The 25,710-nt window shown below is 40.7% G+C and overlaps 1 protein-coding gene across 1 annotated transcript in view; it reads right to left on the bottom strand.

Annotated features, from left to right (window-relative positions):
* LOC112227509 (piezo-type mechanosensitive ion channel component 2) overlaps positions 1–21,615 on the bottom strand; it is a 149,633-nt gene extending 128,018 nt beyond the window's left edge. Inside the window, exon 1 of the mRNA XM_042308822.1 lies at positions 20,858–21,615. Coding sequence (XP_042164756.1) covers positions 20,858–20,921 — 64 coding nt within the window. The 5' untranslated portion in view covers positions 20,922–21,615. The remainder of the gene's footprint in view (positions 1–20,857) is intronic.
* Between the last annotated feature and the right edge of the window lie 4,095 nt (positions 21,616–25,710).

The raw sequence follows: 25,710 nt of genomic DNA, 5'->3' as shown, positions 1-25,710 counted from the left end.
GACTCTGTGTGTGCTTATTTATCACAAGCCGTTTGCTGTAGAGAACACATTATTTTCAAGTAATGAAAGGACTTAACTGACAGACATGGAGAAGGAGTTTGACTTTGCTTTGGTACAATAATTCTATCCTATGTTATAGAATACCAGATTCAGTGTGGGGATCTTCCTCGAGCGTTTAGCCCTCAACACGAAAGCAAAAGTACAGAGACAGTAAAGAGCTGTGAATTCTACATTTCAGCATCGTAAGAAAAACATGGCGTCGTCGACAATAATGAAGTTGAATGAGAGAGACAGCAGTGTGGGTTAACAGAAGACATTGGTAAAAATGAGTTGTGTCACAAAACAGTGTGTGGTTTGTCCCTAAATCAAACAAACTCAGCAATTGCTCAGCAATTTTACTTGCTAGCAGCCACAGGACACAGATATTGAATTTTAGCAAACATAACATGCTAATTAAGACAGTTTAATAATGCAACCCATAATTCCAGTTCATATTTCCGGTAAAAGCACATCAAAAGATCCAGTACTGCTCCACAAAGAATTTGCAAACAATAAATATTTTCACCCTTCCCTATCCCAACCTTCCCACTTCTGGCCAACTAAACGACTAGTGTTGCCAGGCTTATGCACCAAACATACTAGCAGATTAGATTTTTTTGTAATTCAATTCTTGTTCCAGCATCTATGTTAGGGTTAAAAAAAAAAAAAGATATCTATTTACAGAATCTTCTGCAAATCTTAAAAAGTTTGCAAATCATGAAGGATCATAGCAAACTTTACTTTGAAATCACACAAGACGGCCAATAAATGATGAGGTATAGCATCCTATAGGACTATGAAGTCGGTGTGGTCATCGTATTATCCCACAGACAAAGCGTGTCTTCTGTATGTGATCCTGTAACACTCACTGTAACACCTGTGAGCAAAGCAAATAGCAAGGGGCATAATCCCCCATCCAACCTCCAATCACTCCCATTAATTTCACCTCTGGCAGAAAATATGTGTATCGACCAATCACACATCTAATGGTCATCATACATATAAATACTGTACATACACTACATGACCAAAAGTATGTGGACACCTATTCGTCAAACATCTCATTCCAAAATCATGGGCATTGATATGGAGTTGGTCCCCCTTTGCTGCTAGAACAGCCTCCACTATTCTGTGAAGGCTTTCCACTAGATGTTGGAACATTGCTGTGGGGACTTGCTTCCATTCAGCCACAAGAGCATTAGTGAGGTCGGGCACTGATGTTGGGCGATTAGGCCTGGCCCGCAGTCGGCGTTCCAATTCATCCCAAAGGTGTTTTATGGGTTGAGGTCAGGGCTTTGTGCAGGCTATTCAAGTTCTTCCACATTTCTGCATGTACCTTGCTTTGTGCACAGGGGCAATGTCATGCTGAAACAGGAAAGGGCCTTCCCACAACTGCTGCCACAAAGTTGGAAGCACAGAATCCTCTAGAATGTCATTGTATGCTGTAGCGTTAAGATTTCCCTTCATTGGAACTGAGGGGCCTAGCCCAAACCATGAAAAACAGCCCTAGACCAGTATTCCTCCTCCACCAAACTTTACAGTTGGCACTCTGCATTGAGGCAGGTAGCATTTAGCCCTTAACAAGAAAGCATAAGGACAGAGACAGTAAAGAGCTGCCGATTCTGCATTTCAGCATCGTAAAAAAAACATGGCGTTGACGACAATAATAAAGTTGAATGAGAGAGACAGCAGTGTGGGTTAACCCCGATCCGTCCGTTGGACTGCCAGATGGTGAAGCGTGATTCTTCATTAAAGAGAACGCAGAGTTCAATGTGGGGAGCTTTACACCACTCTAGCCGACGCTTCGCATTGTGCATGGTGATCTTAGGCTTGTGTGTGGCTGCTCGACCATGGAAACCCATTTCACGAAGCTCCCGACAAACAGTTATTGTGCTGATATTGCTTCCAGAGGCCATTTGTAACTCGGTACTGAGTGTTGCAACTGAGGACAGACGAGCTTCACCACTCCGCGGTCTCGTTCTGTGAGCTTGTGTGGCCTACCACTTCACTGCTGAGACATTGTTGCTCCTAGACATTTCCACTTCACAATAACAGCATTTACAGTTAACCGGGGTAGCACTAGCAGGGCAGAAATTTGACGAACTGACTTGTTGGAAAATTGCCATCCTACTGCCAATTTTTGTCTATGGAGATTGCATGGCTGTGTGCTCAATTTTATACACCTATCAGCAATGGGTGTTCCTGAAATAGTTGAATCCACTAATTTGAAGTGGTTTTCCACATGTTTTGTATATATAGTGTATGTTACTGACAGATAAGTCTCTCTCAATTACATTACTGTAAGACTTTACTGTCACGCCTTTCATTTGGTATGACCTTGAACACTGGAAACATATTTATGCTCAAAGGAAGATTAAAAAACATTTGATAGATCTCTCCTGTCGTTCAATCAATTACAAGAGAGATTTGAATTATCCAAGGCCGGTTTCTTGAACTTTTACTCAATCTTACTCAATCGCTGCAACCGAATCTGGATGAACCCAAGGCATCTAGCATGGAAAAAATACTGAAAGAAGCTGCTACGCCAAAGAAGTTGATATTAAGGGTTGATTGAAACTCTACCTGATGGCTCAGAACCTAAAAGGAACAAATGAGAAACCGATCTAAAGGAAGAAACTGAGGAGAACCATTGGTCACAGATAAGTGAAAATGTTCATACCGGCTCCTACAACCGAAGACATAAACTACTACAATTTAAGATAATTCATAGGACTTACTACACTCCTGCCAGAATGCATGTTATGGTGAAGATGCCAAAAGCACAAAGGAACCCTATTACATATGCTGTGGTCCTGTGATAAACTGACACCATTATGGGATAATGTATGCACTGTCATTTCATTGTGTTTCCACGATTATGTCTTCTGGGAAATGTAAATATTGGTGATCAATATCAGAGAATGTTTTGTAATATAGGTCTAACGGTTGCAAACAAATATATAGCCATCAATTGGAAAGCCTCATATCCACCCACAATAACAACCTGGAGAACTGAACTAACTAGCTACATCCCATTAGACTCTATATATTATAAATCAGACATTAACCAGACTTATTTGACAGAATTTGGAGACTGTATGTTGACCATCTTAGAGAATGTGCTGTGTAGTGGGTTGTTGTTGTTGTTGTTTCTGTTTGTGAATATCAGTTTGGCACGTACTCGCACACTGGAGAATAGAGCCTCTGGAACTTCCCTACTCTTTGCCCGATGAGTCACTAGAATTGAGGGGGATTGTGCACAAATTCAAATAATAATTTGTCCTGTTTAAACAAGGGCATTTCCATCTAAAAGGACCCATGAGCACCAACATGTGAAGTTCAAAGGAGCATATCAAATTGGATGTCAAATTGTATTTTATTTAAACTTGATTTAACTAGTCAAGTCAGTTAAGAACAAATTCTTATTTACAATGACGGCCTACTGGGGAACAGTGGGTTAACTGCCTTGTTCAGGGGCAGAATGGCCGATGTTAACCTTGTCAGCTCGGGGACTCGATCCAGCAACCTTTGGATTACTGGCTCAACACCAAATTAAGCTAAGAGTATATATTTTTGAGAAATGAAGGCATTGATACTGTATATTTTTCAACCATTTAACATCTTACAAATTAGGCTGATTTCTGGATAAACAGATGGAAAAGGGGTCTTAGGAAACATCTTCCAGAAAAAGTCTTAAAAGGTATCAGAAATACATCAAAACACAATCATGTTGATGTAAGGACCCCTGCCAACTAATATCAACACTTATATTTAGTTTTGTGGAAATAATTTACCTTCTCCAAGTTTAATAAATATGTCCTTTTCTACCTCATGAGGAGGGAGGATAATGAAAGTTCACACAAGTAACAAGTAATGGTAGACCTACCAATAAATTATAGTGATTTCACATATATCAATTTTATTTATGAATTATTAAGTAATTAACACTGGTAATCAGATGGTACTACTATTGTACATTATGATAGTCAGTTTAGATAACACATTAGTATTTATTTTTCATTCTTTTTTTTTATGTAAAAGGAATACCATTGTTTGCCAACTGAATGACCCCAAAAAATCTGTAACGGAATTACTACAGCTGAATTGGCTACAATGGGAAATCATAATCCACAGTTGGGCCACCTGCTACTGTCCTCCCTTCCACTGGCATACTGTTATGTGCAGCTGATAAGTGATTTCTTTCTCTTTCTGTCATCAGGTGGTCAAAGCAAGAGTGTTAAAACAGTCTGGACAACCCCTCCCAGTTAATGTAATCTCTCCTAGATCTTACTGACACCTACCCAGGAGCCCCCTCTCTTTCCATTTACTTTAACCAGCATCCTCACCTACAAAGCACCGACCGACACCGGACGTCAATCGACGTTGAAAAGTAGTTGAAATTTGGTCAGTTCACCCTGGCCTTGACTTGAACATCCACAGACGGACTGGACTAAATCTGAACCTGTCATAGACGCGTGTTTCACAAGTTTGGATAGGATAGTAGAATACAGTACATTAAAGGTCTTCACGGGTCTGACAGACATGAAATTCTGACTTTTGTCTCGGATCTGGGTCGGGTCTGATATCGTTGCCACGAGTCTCGGGTATTTGCAATTTCAATTGATTTACCGACTGGACCCAATTGGACCCATCCTCTGATAATTTTAAGTGTGTGAGTCGATGAGAACTGTGTGAGCTTGTTATCTGTGTCAGACAATTGCAACTCTATAAAATGTATAGCCTATGTCCAGCTGAAACTAGTTCCACATCAGGGGCGCCTGTTGCCGGGGAGAAAGAGAGCAAGTGAAAGGAGCATTGGCCTAGGCTACTGTTGGTTGTTAAGATAGAGGCCTTTTTCATTGGTGTAAATCAACAGTTAGAGGAGAAAGAGTATAGTGAAAAGAAGACTACAAGGAGAATGGACATCTGGTGGACAAAGATGAGAGGAAGTTGGCGAGGCCATATGGACTGTGCAACTTCAGGTTTGAACTTGTATTTATTTATTTTCGTATTTATTATCATTTGTTTTATCATTATTATTATTATTATTATTATCGTAGGCCTATTTAAGAATTTAAAACAGTTCTTTATATTTTTTAAAAGGGTTTTATTTCATATTTTTAATTTTGTGCTATTTAGCCCATTGCTGTCATTTGTTAGGTAAGTAGGGTCTACTCACCTTTGATGGTCATTTGGTCATCATTTTGAAGGTTTAAACCAGTTTTTTAAATAGGCTATGCAACAAGTGTTTTGTTTCATTCTGTTGAGCCATTTCCTTTGGCCAAATTAAGTTAATGTTGTGTTTAACTCAATATAATATAATTACCAGTAGGTCTAGGGCCACTTGCACTCAAACCATGAAAAGGAAAAACCAAAGGGGCGAGATGCAAAACGTAATTTACTGACCCAGTATATTAACCTGTTCGTATTTCCCCTATAAACAATGACTTGATTTACAGTAGGACTACTTTTGATATTACCCTTATAAAGTGAAGAAACTTCTGCGAAGGCCTATGAAGGCAGTGCGCACCAGCGATCCAACTGACAGTTCAACATGAGGTGAGGAAGAAGGTTTTAGGCCGACCAGGTGTTACTCTTTTAATCTAACAATATGATGCTTATCTTTATAAAAAATATTCTGATTGAAAATGTTCTAATAAGCCTCCTTCTGTGTAGCAGTAGTAGCCTATCTGACAAGTAGCATATGAAGGAAAGCATGTCGGTGTCAGGAACATGGCGCCAGAATATCTCCATCTTTCTCTCAGTTCCTCTAGGGCTAGACCTCAGCTTCTCTTCCTTTATGTTTATGTTTTAAATATGGATATCATACAGCGGATGACTAGGCCTATAAGCCTACAGTGCATTCGGAAAGTGTTCAGATTCCTTGAATTTTTCCACATTTTCTTAGGTTACGGCCTTATTCTAAAATTGTTAAAAAATTGGGGGTTTTGTTGCTCATCAATCTACACACAATACCCGTTAATGACAAAGCAAAAATAGTTTTAGCAAAACGTTTTTTTAATTTAAATATACATTTACATAAGTATTATAAGTATATACCTTTTACTCAGTACCTTGTTGAAGCACATTTGGCAGCGATTACAGCCTCAAGTCTTCTTGGGTATGACGCTACAAGCTTGGCACACCTGTATTTGGGGAGTTTATCCCCATCTTCTCTAGAGATCCTCTCAAGCTCTGTCAGGTTGGATGGGGAGCGTTGCTGCACAGCTATTTTCAGGTCTCTTCAGAGATGTTCGATCAGGTTCATGTCCGGGCTCTGGCTGGGCCACTCAAGGACATTAAGAGAGTTGTCCTGAAGCCAGTCCTGTGTTGCCTTGGCTGTGTGTAGATTGCTGAGGATTTTTATTTATTAAATATATTTTCGAATAAGGCTGTAACATAAAAGAATGTGGAAAAAGTCAAGGGGTCTGAATACTTTCTGAAGGCACTGGTATGTCCATACAATGTCCTGATGCATTTAGCGCTCAAATCTCCAACAGCTGAACCATGAGGTGGACAATCATTGTTTTAGGAAGTAATTGACTGTAAAGTTTTGAATATGCTACACATGGAAACACAACAAATATTTGTTTTGTAATTTGTTAAAGGCAATTTTTAAGGACACAACTGTTGAACATTTGGCCATTATCACTCGTTTATTGATAGCGCTGACTGCGCCCAGTCGAAGGTTTCTTTCTCTCTCTCTTTCTACTCTTGGACTGAACCGGTCTCTCGGATCTGAAATGGCACATGTCTGTTTGGGTCTGTTAATTCCACTGGCCTTTTCGGAATGGGTCTGACTGTCCTCTGGGCCATTCGGAACAGGTCTTGTTTAAAAAATATATATTTATTCATATCAGGTTGGGTGGGAAAGCCACAGATCCATTTCGATACAGTCCAACTTTTTGGATGCGTGAAGACCTCTACAGTACAGTGATTATAGCAGAGTAGAGTACAGTACAATACAGTAAAGAAAAGTATAAAGTATAGTACAGTAGAGTACAATATATTGTACTCTACTGTACTGCTGTACTTTACTTTACTGAACTCTAGTGTACTCTACTGCACTCTACCCTAATCTGCTGTGCTGTGCTGTGCTGTGCTGTGCTGTGCTGTGCTGTGCTGTGCTGTGCTGTGGTGTATTGTAATGCACTGTACTCTACTGTGCTCTGCTGTGCTGTGCTGTGGTGTATTGTAATGTACTGTACTCTACTGTGCTCTGCTGTGCTGTGCTGTGGTGTATTGTAATGTACTGTACTCTACTGTGCTCTGCTCTGCTGTGCTGTGCTGTGCTGTGCTGTGCTGTGCTGTGGTGTATTGTAATGCACTGTACTCTACTGTGCTCTGCTGTGCTGTGCTGTGGTGTATTGTAATGTACTGTACTCTACTGTGCTCTGCTGTGCTGTGCTGTGGTGTTTTGTAATGCACTGTACTCTACTGTGCTCTGCTGTGCTGTGGTGTATTGTAATGTACTGTACTCTACTGTGCTCTGCTGTGCTGTGCTGTGGTGTATTGTAATGTACTGTACTCTACTGTGCTCTGCTGTGCTGTGCTGTGCTGTGCTGTGCTGTGCTGTGCTGTGGTGTATTGTAATGCACTGTAATCTACTGTGCTGTGCTGTGCTGTGTGTATTGTAATGTACTGTACTCTACTGTGCTCTGCTGTGCTGTGCTGTGCTGTGGTGTATTGTAATGTACTGTACTCTACTGTGCTCTGCTGTGCTCTACTGTGCTGTGCTGTGGTGTATTGTAATGTACTGTACTCTACTGTGCTCTGCTGTGTTGTGCTGTGCTGTGCTGTGGTGTATTGTAATGCACTGTACTCTACTGTGCTCTGCTGTGCTGTGCTGTGCTGTGGTGTATTGTAATGTACTGTACTCTACTGTGCTGTGCTGTGCTGTGGTGTATTGTAATGCACTGTACTCTACTGTGCTGTGCTGTGCTGTGCTGCTCTGTGATGTCCAAACTTGTGAAACATGAAGAGAATGACATTCATATCCATAATTATGCATTTCTGTGTAGTACAGATCAGAGACCCATGATGTAATTATATAACCGTATTCCATTACCGGGTGTAAATCCACTTCACTTACTGTACTGTAGTTCAATCACCAAAATATATGTTTTTAAACTCAAGGTGACATGTCATAGCTGACAACCCATTCTTTCTGCAGACATCTTTGAATCTTAATTTGGAGGCAATATTTTTGGAAAACGTGGTCGCATAAAAACCTGAGGGAGATTTGAATGTTTTTCTGTTGCTCGGCACAGTTCTTCCACTTATAATCATTTTTTGTGCATAGAGTTGTATGGTTTGTTCACCTTTGAAATCAATGCTTTTTGTTTGGCCTACATTTTAAAGTGAAAAAACAACACCTAATTCCGTTTCCGTGGAATTGCCCACAAGACACCCACCAGGACACATCTTTGCTTGTCAAAATAAATAACCATACACGTACCCATTTCTTCTTTGGGGATATTATTTTGGTTTTGTTTGGTCAGTAAAGCCCAAGTCCTAGAAATCATGCAATACATTTGAGCTTTTTACAGCACCATAGGCACAATGCTCTCAAGTGGACACAGAAAGCAAATAAGTAATGTTGAAAGTCAAATGTATGTTTCATAACACATGATTGGCTATACAGAGAATATCTCTTGGGATACTAAAATTATATTTTGCTCCAGGAAATGTGTAATTCAGATTTTAAACTGCCTGGTTATGAGGGTCATCATGGGGTGAGGGATGGAGAGTCAAGGATCCCATATAAAGTACATGTGAAATACAAGGCATGTTATACTATCACATATCTTTAATATAAAGTTATGATCTTGAGTGATGGTCATTAATATAAAACTACTGATCTTATTTATCTTACTAATGACTTGAGAGATAAGGAATTTAGACTTTCACAGTAAATCATACATTGGTGTCAATCAACTATTAATAATCAGAACTGGCCTGAAGATTTATGAATAGTTGTCGTTTCAATATTGACGGTTCATTTCTGGCAGTATTGTTTATTCAGAGTGAGTGTTTTCTGTCCGGTGAGTTTTTGGCCGAGAGAAAATTCTCGAAGTCCCTGGCATAGTCCGTGTCTACACTGAATAACATTGATGTTGACATTAAAATAATACCAAGTGCCGATGAATATATATCCAAAACATATTAAAAAGACCCCAAAATGTTCCCAAATGTTTATATCAGAGCTAAACATTAATGTTAGGCGTAAATATGTCAGTTCATTGATGCTGGTGAAATTAATGGGAGGCGGAGAGGACAGAAACCTCCGGCGGGAACAGTGTGCGCAGACACCCAAGTTCGCCTCTCTCACCGGCCCCCTCCAAAATGGTTCCGTTTTCACAGGTAACTCAATCTGTTATTTAACTGGGCTCTGTTTACACTAGAACTGCCAAACTTAAAAATGTCTGAAGTTCAGGAATGAGACAGAACTAACTCTAGTGAGCCTTGTTGCTAAAAAAAAACAGACTAAAACTAGCTGCACTCTGCCTGCAATTCCCACTCCCCCACCCCACATCACTTTTACCATCACCCTGTCATGTCCACCTTTCCACCCTCAGGGATTTAACTCTTTAAGAAACAACTGACAGGTAATCGGATGATACTACCATTGTACATTATGGTAGTCAGTTTAGACAATTTTGTGCCAAACTGTGTCCATAAATTGAGAATCCTTGTATTCTTGCAGTGCAAAAATAATACTATTTTTGACTTGTCAGAAGCCCAGTATCCAGGATTGAGGGAACAGGGTCCTGAGTTTTAGTAACTAACTACAGTTTGATTCACGGTACTCTTAGTCTTAGCTCAATACCAACGCACCCATGGTGATTGTGGAAGAGTCTGGGAGATATTTCATGACCCCAAGACAAACTACTAGTAACTCCCAATCACTGCTGGTTGTGAAACAGCCTGGAGTCAAACCAGGGTCTGTAGTGACGCTTCTAGCACTGAGATGCAGTGCCTTAGACCTCGGTGTCCCTCGGGAGCCCAGATGCCTTGCAAGAACTACCATCTGTCTCCTAGTTGAGTGACTTCTATGACTAACCCTTTCTGGAAGCTATTTCAATAGCCAGTTAAACAGATATGAGTCATCATTGAGATGATGCGAGACCAGAATCAGAGAGACGGGAAGTTCATTACAGGGTTATTAATGGAAGAATCCATAGGCATTGTTGCATAAGGTTATTCTTGATGAGTACATCAAACCAGCCATCACTAACTCAGTAGGAAAAAAATGAAACACTAATACTGAAATCACTTTACCACAAAGACATCAGATACTTCGACAACAACAGGTTGTGCTTCCAGAATATTAAATTGTGTTAATTTCTGTAACAGGCAGAACTGTGGTAAAAGACAGAAAGCTTAAATACAAATGTTTGTTTTGTCTGCAAGTGGGAGCTTTGGGACCAAAGGCTTGGCACATCTTTCAGTGTGACCGTTGCTTCCACAGGTCTGTATTGTTAAGTGTTGGCGTCTGCTAGCTTGTCAATTTGCACATCGGTCCAACAAACAAACGAGCAATGCAGCTGCCAGTGTGAGCAGCGTTAGCCCCCTCACAGCCTGGCTCAATGGAGAGCCTACCTCGTGTGGCAAAGGTAAACCCTGAAACAATAATAACCTGTTGATTCTTTATTTAGACAAGGTATATGGGCCTAAGCCTAAACTAAGTACCCTCCAGCCAAAGTTACATTTCTGAGCTGTATAAATGATGTCCGCAATCAATCATGGGCCCTGTATCCAGGAGTCTTGGCTGTGTTAAATACAGTATAGTAAGAACGTGGGAGGTGTATTTCAGTAACCTCAATCACCTAAGTAATCGATGGGCTTATTCAGAAGGCTTTCTAATTATACTATCACTGTCAGATTAACAAACCTACTAAACTGGAAAGAATATTATTCTTACCCCATTATTTTACACACAATGTCAATCCTATAATTAACTTGAGATTGAATTGAAAGGTAAAACAAAAACACATCTTTAGCTCTTGAAACCAGACACTGTGAGGTGTGATATAGAACTGGCTTGTTTCTAGTAGTCTGCCTGTGATTGCTTAAGTGGATGGGTGGGAGGGGCTCTGGGTTCTGTGTGGTTGGGGGAGTTCGCACAAAAGGTCCATTCAGGTGGCTGAGTGTATTTCAGTGGCACTGCTGTCAGATTATAGACAGGAAACAGTTAAGATAAAACTGTATGAATAGTCTGACTATAAAGCCAAAGGGGGAAGAGAGAGAGAGTGAGAGAGTGTGAGAGAGAGAGTACTTTAACCATTTGTACATTGTTACAAAACTGTATATATATATTATGACATTTGTAATGTCTTTATTGTTTTGAAACTTCTGTATGTGTAATGTTTACTGTTAATTTTTATTGTTTATTTTACTTTTGTATATTATCTACCTCACTAGCTTTGGCAATGTTAACATATGTTTCCCATGCCAATGAAGCCCTTTGAATTGACAAATTGAATTGAATTGAGAGAGCGAGAGAGAGAGAGAGAGAGAGAGAGAGAGAGAGAGAGAGCGCTCCAGGGAACTACAGAGTGATAAATCCCCATCTTATTTTAACAATGGGCCAAAAGCTGTTTTCTCATATATTTCTCACTTAGGTATTTGATGTTTGCTTCTGCTGGGGATATCATGTACAATGCCTTCAGAAATTATTCATACCACTTGACTTATTCCATACTTGGAATAAGTCAAGTTAGAGCCTGAATTCAAAATGAATTTAAAAAAAAAAATTCTCACCCATCTACACACAATACCCCGTAATAACAAAGTGAAAATATGTTTTAGAAATGTTTGCAAATATATTGAAAATTAAATACAGATAGATCTCATTCACATAAGCATTCACAACCATGAGTCAATACATGTTAGAACCACCTTACAGTTTTGACTCTTTCTGGGTAAGTGTGTAAGACTTTTCCAACAGCTGGACTACACAATATTTTTTACCTATGCAAGTCAAATGACAGCCTACCAGGGAAGAGTGGGTTAACTGCCTTGTTCAGGGGCAGAACAACAGAATTTTACCTTATCAGCTGAGGGATTCGATCCAGCAACCTTCCGGTTACTGGCCCAATGCTCTACCCACTAGGCTACCTGCCGCCCCTATATTATCACATTATTATTTTCAAAATTCTTCATGCTCTGTCAAATTGGTTGTTAATCATTATCATGGATTATCAAGCAGATTTAAGTCACAACTGTAACTTGGCCACTCAGGAACCTTCACAGTCTTCACAGTCTTCACAGTCTTGGTAAGCAACTCCATTTTATATTTGGCCTTGTGTTTTAACTCCCCAGTCTGTAACAATTAAAAGCATAACTATAACATGATGCAGCTACCTCTATAATAAAAAATATGCAGAGAGGTACTCAGTAATGTGTTGTATTGATTTGCCCCAAACAATACAATATGTATTCAGGACAGAAAGTCAGTATTACTTTAGTGCCTTGTTGCAAACAGGATGCATGTTTTGGAATATTTTTATTCTGTCAATAATGTAAGTATTGTGGAGTAAACTACAATGTTGTTGATCCATCCTTCGTTTTGTCCTATCACAGCCATTACACTATGTAATTGTTTTAAAGTCACCATTGGCCTCATGTTGAAATCCCTGAGTGGTTTCCTTCCTCTCCGGCAACTGAGTTAGGAAGGACACCTGTATCTTTGTAGTTACTGGGTGTATTGATACACCATCCAAAGTGTAATTAATAACTTCACCATGCTCAAATGGATATTCAATGCATCTACCATTAGGTGCCCTTCTTTGCGAGGCATTGGAAAACCTCCCTGGTCTTTGTGGTTGAATCTGTGTTTGAAATTCAGTGCTCAACTGAGGGACCTTACAGATAATTATTGTATATGTGGGGTACAGAGATGAGGTAGTTATTCAAAAATCATGATAAACACTCCTGAACTTATTTAGACTTGCCATAACAAAATGGTTGAATACTTATTGACTAAAGACTGTTAATGTTTACTGTTCATTTGTATTGTTTATTTGACTTTTGTTTACTATCTACTTCACTTGCTTTGGAAATGTTAACATGTGTTGTCCATGCCAATAAAGCCCTTAAATTGAATTGAGAGAGAGAGAGAGAGAGATGTTTTACTGATAACAAAGCGGAGAGAAAGCAATATGTGTTTTTGGGGCAGCACACACTCAAATCCCAGCCTCATTTAAATGCTCATATTCTCAGACTAATCAAGGGGAGATGCTGGGTAACTCAGCACAAATGGCAGCCACCATGATAATTTAGCAGAGCCAATGAGGCTTCCAAAAGTTCCAGTAACAGTTGTTTTCAAGGGCAGAGAAGAGGCATGCGTGGCAAGACTCAGGGCTAAGGGACAGCTTAAAGTTATCTGGAAAGCCTTGCGGCACACCATGTACAAACACTGGTCCCTTCCTCTCCAGCCATGCACAGCTTCATTTATCCATTTAGCTCATTCACCGGCGCAGCTCTCTATAAACTTTATAGTCTCTGTATACATCCTGGGGACCCATGCAAAAAAAAAGTGTTTTTCCAAAGAGAAAACCGCATAAAAAGCTTTAATAAAAACGAAACAAAATTGGTTGATGGTCACCAGTGCGCTGTGAGGGGAACTTGAGGGGGCAGTAGCCTATGACTGGAACATGAAATAGCACTCAGGTATAATGTCTTCTTTTGTTTACACATTAGTCTCACTGGTTGAGATGTATAGTTAGAAACAGCTATCACTCTACTTGGTCTAAAAGCTCATGGATTCTTATGTCCTATCATTTGTTAAGAAGGCAAATACCGGCACTCTTATTTCAAGTGAGATAGATCAGATACAAACTATCCTTCAAGAAGCTGTTTCATCAGGTGATAGGAAGACCACCGTCTCAAATAAAACATCTATTCGTCACATGCTTTGCAAACAACAGGTGTGGACTAACAGGGAAATGCTTACGGGCACTTCCCAACAATGCAGAGAGAAAGAAAGTAGTGAAATAATAGAAAAGTAAAACACATAATAATAGCAATAATAATAATAGATACATAATGAGTAATGATAACATGGCAATATACAAGGGCTACCAGTACTAAGTCTATGTGCAGGGGTACGAGGTAATTGAGGTAGATATATACAGTACATACCATGCATTCGGGAAGTATTCAGACCCCTTGACATTTCCACATTTTGTAACGTTACAGCCTTATTCTAAAATTAATTAAATAGTTTTTTACCCCTCATCAATCTACACACAATACCCCATAATGACAAAGCAAAGACAGGTTTTTAGACATAAAAAACAAATATAACATTTACATAAGTATTCAGATCCTTTACTCAGTACTTTGTTGAAGCACCTTTGGCAGCGATAACAGAGTCTTCTTGGGTATGACGCTACAAGCTTGGCACACCTGTATTTGGGGAGTTTCTTCCATTCGTCTCTGCAGATCCTCTTAAGGAGAGACCAGCTATTTTCAGGTCTCTCCAGAGATGTTTGATCAGGTTCAAATCCAGGCTCTGGCTGGGCTACTCAAGATCATTCAGAGACTTGTCCCGAAGCCACTTTAGCACACATCTTTAGCTCTTATAACCAGACATTGTCAGGTGTGATATACAACTGGCTTGTTTCTTGTAGTCTGTCTGTGATTGCTTAAGTGTGTGTGTGTTGGGTGGGGGGGGTGCTCTGGGTTCTGTGTGGTTGGGGGAGTTCGCACAAAAGATCTATTCAGGTGGCTGAGTGTATTTCAGTGGCACTGCTGTCAGATTATAGACAGGAAACAGTTAGATAAAACTGTATGAATAGTCTGACTATAAAGCCAAACGAAAGGGAGATCGAGAGAGAGAGACAGAGACAGAGAGTGAGAGAGAGACAGAGAGTGAGAGATATCCAGGGAACTACAGAGTGATAAAACTCCATCTTATTTTAACAATGGGCCATAAACTGTTTTACTGATAATGGCATCAACTACTTTAGAGGCACTTTAACTTAGATTAAACTTCAACCAACTGACCAGAAATTGAATAATAATCACACATGTATACCCCCCCAAAAATTGAAGTATTTCTCTCTAGGTATTTGACACCAAGTCCAGACAAATGTTTGCTTCTGCTTGGACCATCATGTACAGTGCCTTCAGATATTATTAATACTCCTTGACTTATTGCACATTTTGTTGTGTTAGAGCCTGAATTCAAAATGGATTAAATAGATGTTTTTGTCACCCATCTACCCATCTACACACAATACCCCATAATGACAAAGCAAAAAAGGGTTTTATACATTTTTGCACAAAAACAATAACATTTAAATATCACATTTACATAAGTATTCAGACTCTTTAGTCAGTACTTTCTTGTGCATGACACTATAAGCTTGGCACACCTGTATTTGGGGAGTTTCTCCCATTCTTCTCTGCAGATCTTCTCAAGCTCTGACAGGTTGGATGGGGAGTATCGCTGCACAGCTATTTTCAGGTCTCTCCAGAGATGTTCAATCAGGTTCAAGTCCGGACTCTGGCTGGGCGACTCAAGAACATTCAGAGACTTGTCCCGAAGCCACTCCTGCATTGTCTTGGTTGTGTGCTTAGGGTCATTGTCCTGTTGGAAGGTGAACCAAGTCTGAGGTCTGAGCACTCTGGAGCATGTTTTCATAATGGATCTCTCTGTACTTTGCTCTGTTCATCTTTCCCTTGATCCTAGTCTCCCAGTAGTCTCCCAGTGCCTGCCGCTGAAAAACGTCCCCACAGCAAGATGCTGCTAACACTGTGCTTCACCGTATGGATGGTGCCAGGTTTCCTCCAGACGGGTAGCTTGGCCTTCAGGACAAAGAGTTCAATCTTGGTTTCAGCAGACCAGATAATCTTGTTTCTGATGATCTGAGAGTCCTTTAGGTCCTTTTGGCAAACTCCAAGCGGGCTGCCATGTGCCTTTTACTGAGGAGTGGCTTCCATCTGGCCACACTACCATAAAGGCCTAATTGGTGTAGTGCTGCAGAGATGGTTGTCCTTCTGGAAAGTTCTCCCATCTCCACAGAGGAACTCTGGAGCTCTGTTAGAGTGACCATCGGGTTCTTAGTCACCTCCCTGACCAAGGCCCTTGTCCCCCGATTTCTCAGTTTGGCTGGGCAGCCAGCTCTAGGGAGAGTCTTAGTGGTTCAAAACTTCTTCCATTTAAGAATGATGGAGGCCACTGTGTTCTTGGGGACCTTCAATCCTGCAGACATTTTTTGGTACCCTTCTCCAGATCTGTGCCTCGGCACAATCCTGTCTCAGAGCTCTACGGACAATTCCTTTGATTGGTTTTTGCTCTGACATGCACTGTCAACTGTGTGACCTTATATAGACAGGTGTGTGCCTTTCCAAATCATGTCCAATCAATTGAATTTACCACAGGTGGACTCCAATGAAGTTGTAGAAACATCTTAAGGATGGTCAATGGGAAACAGGATGCACCTGAGCTCAATTCGAGTCTCATAACAACGCGTCTGAATACTTATGTAAGTAAGGTATTTTTTTTATATATATATATTAGCAAACATTTCTAAAAACCTGTTTTCACTTTGTGATTATGTGGTATTCAGTGTAGATTAACGAGTTTAAAAAAATTGAATCCATTTTAGAATAAGACTGTAACGTAACAAAATGTGGAAAAAGTCAAGGGTCTGAATATTTCCCGAATGCACTGTATAACTAGGAATAAAGTGACAGGTAGTAAATAGTAGCAGCAGCGTATGTGATGAGTCAAAAAAGTTAGTGCAAAAAGGGTCAATGCAGATAGCTATTTAGTTAACTATTTAACTAACTATTTAGCAGTCTTATGCCTTGGGAGTAGAAGCTGTTCAGGGTGCTTTTGGTTCCAGAAATGGCGCATCTGTACTGCTTGCTGTGGTGTAGCAGAGACAACAATCTATGACTTGGTTGGCTGGAGTCTTTGACAGTTTTTAGGGCCTTCCTCTGACACTGCTTGGTATAGAGGTCCTGGATTGCAGGGAGCTTAGCTCAGTGATGTACTGGGTCATCCGCACTACACTCTGTATCGTTTTGCGGTCAGGTGGCAAGCAGTTGCCATACCAAGCGGTGATGCAGCCAGTCAAGATGCTCTCAATGGTGCATCTGTAGAACTTTTTGAGGGGGAAGAAGTGTTGTCGTGCCCTCTCCACAACTTTGTTGGTGTGTTTGGACCATGATAGATCCTTGGTGATGTGGACACAGAGGAACTTGAAGCTCTCGACCTGCTCCACTACAGCCCTGTTAATGTGGATGGGGCGGCCCTCAGTTTCCTGTAGTCCACGATCAGCTCCTTTGTCTTGCTGACGTTGAGGGAGAGGTTCTTGTCCTGACACCACACTGCCAGGTCTCTGACCTCCTCCCTATAGGCTGTATCATCATCGTCCGTGATCAGGCCTACCACCGTTGTGTCGTCTGCAAACGTAATGATGGTGTTGGAGTCGTGCGCGGCCATGCAAGTGTGGTTTAACAGGAAATACAGGAGGGGACTAGGTACGTACCTCTGAGGGGCCCCCGTGTATTGTTGCCTACCCTCACTCCCTGGGGACATCCCTGGATCCCTCCAGGATCCAGTTCTAGAGGAAAGTGTTCAGAGTCCCAGGGTCCTTAACTTAGTGATGAGCTTGGAGAGCACTACGGTGTTGAATACTGAGCTGTACTCAATTAACAGCATTCTCACATACTGTATGTGTTCCTTTTGTCAAAGTGGGAAAGGGCAGTGTGGAGTGCAATAGCGATTGTGTCATCTGTGGATCTGTCTCACCCTCCCTCTCTCTCTCTGTTTCTCTCTCCCTCTTCCTCAAACTGGTCTTTGAAAAACACCTTTCAAAATTTGTCATCCAATGTAATCATACTCTACATGAACAGAATTGACCAAATCTGGCTTAGGGCTTCCTTCCAAAATGCCAGAAATGACCCTAATGGTGCCACTTTAAAATAAATCTACATTTTCACCATCTGATAGGGTTAAGTGCCTTGCTCAAGGGCACATCTACAGATTTTTCACCAAGGCATCACTTGAATTTGAACCAGCAACCTTCCGAATACTGGCCAAAGGCTCTCAACTGCTAGGATACCTGCCTCCCCGTTTCTACTAGGAAAGACCCAACCACAGCTGCCTGAGAACACTCCATGTTTCAAAGAGTCATAGAAGATTTTGAAAAATATTAAGGAGCAATTTTGAAAAAACAAAAAACGAAGTAATCATATCATATTTTGAAAACTTTATAGAAAATACCACTTTCAGACACAATCCATCAAAGTCACATCTAATATCATCTCTAAAACAGCAAATATTTCATTATCTGAGCATAAAACCTGTTTTACACAAGCCACATAAGCAGCTGCTTAGGGCCCTGTGGACAATAGGGGGCCCCCAACCAGGAAGTCAGTTGGGGTATTATCTTACTGTTAGTATAATACACAACATGCTATCTTAACTATTTCAAAATGTGGTAATGCATCAGCACTTGTCCAATTGATATGTCAGTCAATTTTTCCATGTCAGCTAACATTTTGTAGATTGCTGAGTGACTCTCACTCAGATATCACATGAACATGGCATAAGTCATCGTAAAATGTGTAGAATTGCAGGAAATTACTGCCAATTTTTTATCTCCGTCATGTTTAAAATGGTGACACTTGCAAAAAATGTAGAGATCTACATTTTCACCATCTGGCCAATGGTGAGTCATGAGGATGGGTAGTTGTTAATTGACTGAACTCCTCCAAAACAAGAGATATCAATCAGCACTGGTATTGGTCGCCCAGCTTCGATAGGTCTGTATAAACAAGCCTTCCAGATAAACCATGAGTCATAGAACAGACATGTCGCTGGACAATCACATTACCAGGGGACTCTGAAACTCTGACTGCTCGTCCTCCCATTGAGTGTGGGCGTGTCGTAAAAGAGACTGCACAGAGTCAGATAAAAGGACTGAAAAGGGAGGAATAATAAGAAGGAAGACAGAGGACGAGTAATATAACATCTTTCAAAGTTGGAAGTTAATCTGGTTTGAGAGGTGCTGATAGTCTCCCACACAAATCTTTATCACTGCCAAACTGAAGGAATGTGTTGGTGGCATACACTATTTTCTTTTACGAGGCAAGTCAGTTAAGAGCAAATTCTTATTTTCTATGAAGGCCTAGGAATAGTGAGTTAACTGCCTTGTACAGGGGCAGATTTATACCTTGTCAGATCAGGGATTTGATCTTGCAAACTTTTGGTTACTAGTCCAACACTCTAACCACTAGGCTACGCTGCCACCCCAATGAATACTCTCCTATGAGGTGATGCCATTGAGAACAAAACGTGTAATGGTTAATGCTTTATTTGGTGGACATTTTGTACTGTATTTGATAGACTCAGTCCATCCATGTCCAGCTAAACATACTTCCATTGTTTCATGTATAACAGATATTGGGGGTTTCAATGGTCAAAAGTGACATGACCTCAGCAAGTTGCTCATTTAGTTTGCAACGCTTTGAAAATGAATACCTGGTCATATAATAATAATGTCCTTAGCTGTCGTAGTTTGCCAACCCTACAGTCTTTAGTATAGAAATACACAATGTTGATGTTGATAAAATATCTTAAATGATATCACATATTTTCTTCAAATCTGAGACTGATTCCCTAGGCAGTGTACTCCTGATAAGCTTCATCCAAACATTGTGACCAATCATTTACAGTAGCAGGCATCTGTTCCAATATCTCACCAATCTGATCCTTAGAAATGTAATTAGTTTATATTTATTTTTAACACCCATCCTTAACATCACATCAATTGTGTTATAAAACCTACACAGCCTTTGACTAGTGATTTGAGGCATCAAAACATACATTTGCTCGCTCCCTTTGGTTTCGTTTGTAAAGCAAGTTTAGTCCCCATACTGCGAGATCGTGAGCAATTATTGTGTAGTGAGAATATTCCCGAATACAAATCTGAATATTCTGACGATAGGAAGTGAATCACAGACAAGGACAACCTGACCACAGTGTCCTGCTAAACAATATAATGATGTTCTATGGTCCTGCTGGACACCCCATCCACATAGTTTAATTTAGCCAAGCAAATAGGGTTAAACGTTGAAGATAATCACAGTGTCAGACACAGTCCATCAAAGTCACATCTAATATAATCTCTAAAACACAAATATTTCATTATCTGAGCATAAATCCTTTACAAAACTTCTAAAACGTGCTTTAGGCTTAGATGCTACCTCTGAAGTTATTAGAAAATAACGTATTTTCACAATGGCTTTTTAACAACCTATTTGGCCTCCAACACGATATTCCCGAAATACAAAACAGTCTATTTCATTTATTTCAATTAATCTAAACAAAAACACAGTTTTAGTCGCATATTTGTATTACTTCAAATTAGTTCATATTGGCACTTTTTATCGAGTGATCAATAATTAAGCCATTTTTATTACTTGCATCAAGTTTAGTTGAGTTATTGTTTTGTTAGTTGTTGCAATGTTGCATAACTGGGTCTGATGAAGGATACATTGTTAGTTCAGTAATAATATTAATAATAGTAATGAATAATTATTATTATCGTTATTATATGGATGTGCATATATTATTATTATTGCTTGTTTTATTTTCTAAGTGTTTATGCTATTATCAAATGTAGCCAGTGGACTGATTTAGAACGTTTCCAATTCAATATGGTAAGTCCCAAAAAAACAAACCAATAACTTTTCAAAATACTTCAGTAATATGTCTAGATTATTGCACATATTTCTTGGATTTTCAATTATCGATGCAGCTGCAATTTTAGCAACACGCTTCATAAAATCTTACCTGCAGCGAGACAAACTGGCAGCAGCAGCCTGAAGATCAGTCCGCACACCACCTGGGAAGCCATTCCTTAAGATGTATAAAATATAAACAGGCAGCTGTCTTATTGTGATACGCTGCTATCTGGCATTGGGGAATCTTAATGCACCCGTCCAGCTCTCTCCAAAGTCCAGGTGAGAGGGCATTGTCCCGTTGGTGTCTCCAACATCCTTTTTAGAAGTCCAAGTCCAAAACAGCGCTTTTGATAAGTCATAGCCAACAGCGGAGAAAAGTTTAGGCACAGCTGCTTCCTCTGCCCTTAGTTTCGACACCCCATATCCAAGACCCTAAACATCTGGGCCAGTTGGATAACAAACGTTACACGGAGTTTCACACCATTTCTAACAGGGGGGAAATGTGGTTGTAATCAACGATGTTGCAGTTTACCCACACTAGGCTACCTGTTGATAACGGTTGGACCACGCTTATAGTAAATACATACTTCACCGTGCTTAAAACAGAAAACAATTATGAAATACGGTCAGCAAGTTGCAAATTCATCATCTCCGTCTTGGATAGTTAACGGAGTTAGTCAAGCGTCCTGTTTCTTAATTCTCCTTTAGTTTGGTAAGAGAAGACACTTGAAAATGCGTAAAAGCGTGACTATAATTTCTTTCGGAGTAGCCTTAACAGACATCGCGCACGACCCAGCCCCGCACAGCTCTATGCTTTACCTCATATGATTACACTTTTCTCCTCCTCAATGAAAACTTCACAAGACCACCCTGTAACTGACAAATGACTCCACCATTCAGAAGTCAGGCAAGAATTAGGGAAGGATGTCTAGTCCCCAATGAGGAAGAGCGGGAGGCAGATGCAGGGCAGGGCTGTGAGCGTGTAGCCTAGCCTAACATGTTGCTCGCCCCTCCTCTGAGAGAGCCGCAGGCGTGGCTACCGCATTCCAAGCCCTCCTCTGGGTCAGGTAACTCCAACCCTCACAGATTCCAAGCTGGGCCGATTTTACGCGACTAACGGGAAAAGGGGAATAAGGGTTGAGCCTTGCACAGGGACAGGTCATGGACTAGTAGTTCACTATTATATCATTTTGATATGATCTACACAATCTATATAATGTTGTTATAACCATAGAGATAGAGCATGTTCACACACACACACACACACACACACACACACACACACACACACACACACACACACACACACACACACACACACATACATTACCAGTTCAAAGTTTGGACACACTTACTCATTACAGGGTTTTTCTTTATTTTTACTATTTTCTACATTGTAGAATAATAGAGAAGACATCAAAGCTATGAAATAATAGTTATGGAATCATCTAGTAACCAAAAAAGTGTAAAACAAATCAAAATATATTTTGTTTTTGAGATTCTTCAAAGTAGCCACCCTTTCACTTGATGACAGCTTTGCACACTCTTGGCATTCTCTCAACCAGCTTCATGAGGTACGGGAATGGTCACCTGGAATGCAATTTCAATTTACTGGTGGGCCTTGTTAAAAGTTAATTTGTGGAATTTCTTTCCTTCTTAATGCGTTTGAGCCAATCAGTTGTGTTGTGACACAGTAGGGTGGTATACAGAAGCTAGCCCTATTTGGTAAAAGATCAAGTCCATATTATGGCAAGAACAGACACGATGGTCAGTCAATGTGGAAAATTTCAAGAACCTTGAAAGTTTCTTCAAGTGCAGTGTCAAAAACCATCAGGCACCATAATGAAACTGGCTCTCATGAGGACCGCCACAGGAATTGAAGTCCCAGAGTTACGTCTGCTGCAGAAGATAAGTTCATTAGAGTTACCAGCCTCAGATTGCAATCCAAAACTATGCTCCACGGAGTTCAAGTTACAGACATATCTCAACATCAACTGTTCAGAGGAGACTGCGTGAATCAGGCCTTCATGGTCGAATTGCTGCACTACTAAAGTACACCAATAATAAGAAGAAACTTGCTTGGGCCAAAAAACACAAGCAATGGACATTAGACCGGTGGAAATCTGTCCTTGGGTCTGAGTCCAAATTTGAGATTTTTGGTTCTAACCGCATTGTCTTTGCGAGACGCAAAGTAGGTGAACGGATGATCTCCGCATGTGTTGTTCCCACAGTGAAGCATGGAGGAGGAGGTGTGATTGTGAGGGAGTGATTCGCTGGTGACACTGTCTGTGATTTATTTAGATTTCAAGGCACACTTAACCAGCATGGTTACCACAGCATTCTGCAATACGCCATCCCACCTGGTTCAAGACAAAGGAGATGATTGTGGACTACAGGAAAAGGAGGACCGAGCACACACCCATTCTCATTGACGGGGCTGCAGAGGAGCAGGTTAAGCACTTCAAGTTCCTTGGTGTCCACATCACCAACAAACAGACATGGTCTAAGCACACCAAGACAGTCGTGAAGAGGGCACAATAAAACCTTTTCCCCCTCTGGATACTGAAAAGATTTGGAATGGGTCCTCAAAAGGTTCTACAGCTGCACCATCGAGAACATCCTGACTGGTTGCATTACTGCCTGGTATGGCAACTGCTCGGCCTCCGACCATGAGGCACTACAGAGGGTAGTGCGAACGGCCCAGTACATCACTGGGGCCAAGCCTCCTGCCATCCAGGACCTCTATACCAGGCGGTGTCAGAGGAAGGCCCTAAAAATTCTCTAAGACTCCAGCCACCCTAGTCATAGAATGTTCTCTCTGCTACCGCATGGCAAGTGGTACCGGAGTGCCAAGTCTAGGCCCAAGAGGCTTCTAAACAGCTTCTACCCCCAAGACATTAGACTCCTGAACACCTAATCAAATGGCTACCCAGGCTATTTGCATCCACCCCTTCCTCTTTACCACCGCTGCTACTCTCTGTTGTTATCATCTATGCATATTCACTTTAATAACTCTACCTACATGTACATATTACCTCAAGTAACCGGTACCCCGCACATTGATCTGTACCGGTACCCCCCTGTATATAGTCTCACTATTGTTATTTTACTGCTGCTCTTTAATGACTTGTTACTTTATTTCTTATTCTTATCCATTTAAAAAAAACTGCATTGTTGGTTAGTGGCTCGTAAGTAAGCATTTCACTGTAAGGTCCTGTTGTATTCGGCGCATGTGACTAATACCATTTGATTTGATTTGCGCTTAGTGGGACAATCATTTGTTTTTCAATAGGACAATGACCCAAAACACACCTCCAGACTGTGTAAGAGCTATTTGACCAAGGAGTTCTGCATCAGAAGACCTGGGCTGCATTCCAAACACTTAACAGACACACCCTCTCCCCTCAGCCCTCAAATTAAGTGGACACTTCTGATGACGTATCATGACGTCTGACGAGTATACCCTTGCAGGGCAATCGGCGAGGGAGAAAGGAATGATTTTTAAATGGACCGACCTTGCCCGGAAATTCGTCACTAGTTCATCCCGCGATGATTGTGTTTTCAGCCACCAGTACCTTGTGGGTGCTTTATATGCATTACAGTCAATTATGATTGCATGTCTACTTAAATTAACTATGTAAATATTAAGATACGCCTACTGTATGATAGCTAGTAAATTAATTAGCTAACTAACATTAGCCTGCCTAGCTACTTCTGAAGAAGGAAAATGTTTTATTTCTACAATTTCCAAAAGCTAACTAAACAAAAACATCATTACTTTATGAGACGTGTTTGTGCATTAGTAGCGCATTAGTAGCACAATTTCTAACTTATTTACATTTGTTTTTACTTTTACTGAAGTTGAGGTTTTAAGTTTTGGCGGACTTTTGTTAGCGGATGTACAATCCTCACAAATTGAATTATGAGGCGTTTCAGGCCACAAAGTGAACTTAATTGTACACTCACAAACAACGTTAAAAGCAAGGGCTGAGGGGCTTACTTTGCAAACTTCCCTTGCTTGGCTAATCTTTTGGACCGACGACAATTAATAAAGATCGTAATAAAGATCGTCACAGACAAGGGAAGTGGTTTCAGTCTTAAGCTCTGGGCCGTTTTGCAGTCCTAGATCAGACCCGCCCTGCTCTTCGGGGTCTATTCAAACTGTGGATTCCCCCAATGACATAGGGCTGAGGGTTTAGGGCCGAGGGCTGTCGACTTTGAATTTGAAACGCAGCCCCGGTGTCACGTTTACTCCCGTCCCCCTCTTGACGTCGCCCGTTGTCTCATCATTACTCACACCTACCACCATCGTTACGCGCACCTGCGCCTCATGACACTCACCTGGACTCTATCCCCTTTCTGATTACCTCCCCTATATCTGTCACTTCCCTTGCTTCTGTTTCTCTTTCATGTCTCTTCGTGTTTAGTGTTTTGTACTATGTTCTATTTATTATAACATTTGCACTCCCTGTACTTGCTTCCTGACTCCCAGCGTACACTTTACACATGGCCTCCACAATCACCTGACATCAACTCAGAGATGGTTTCGGATGAGTTGGACCGCAGAGTGAAGTAAAAGCAGCCAACAAGTGCTCAGCATATGTGGGAACTCCTTCAAGACTGTTGGAAAAGCATTCCCCATGAAGCTGCTTGAGAAAATGCCAAGAGTCTGCAAAGCTGTCATCAAGGTAAAGGGTGGATACTCGGAAGAATTTCAAATATAAAATGTATTTTTTCAGTTGTTTAACACATTTGTGGTTCCGACATAATTCCATGTGTTATTTCATAGTTTTGATGTCTTCAGTATTATTCTACAGTGTAGAAAATAGTAAAAACAAAGAAAAACCCTTGAATGAGTAGGTGTGTCCAAACTTTTGACTGGATTTGTGTATTGTATATTGTATATTGTCACGGATCCTCCGGAAATGCTGCTCACAGATCCCAGGTACTACTTCTCGTCCC

Source organism: Oncorhynchus tshawytscha, linkage group LG29 (assembly GCF_018296145.1).
Source record: "Oncorhynchus tshawytscha isolate Ot180627B linkage group LG29, Otsh_v2.0, whole genome shotgun sequence".
Classification (NCBI taxonomy): domain Eukaryota; kingdom Metazoa; phylum Chordata; class Actinopteri; order Salmoniformes; family Salmonidae; genus Oncorhynchus; species Oncorhynchus tshawytscha.
The sequence above is the reverse complement of the archived record's forward strand: the minus strand, read 5'-3'. Positions and strand labels throughout refer to the sequence as shown.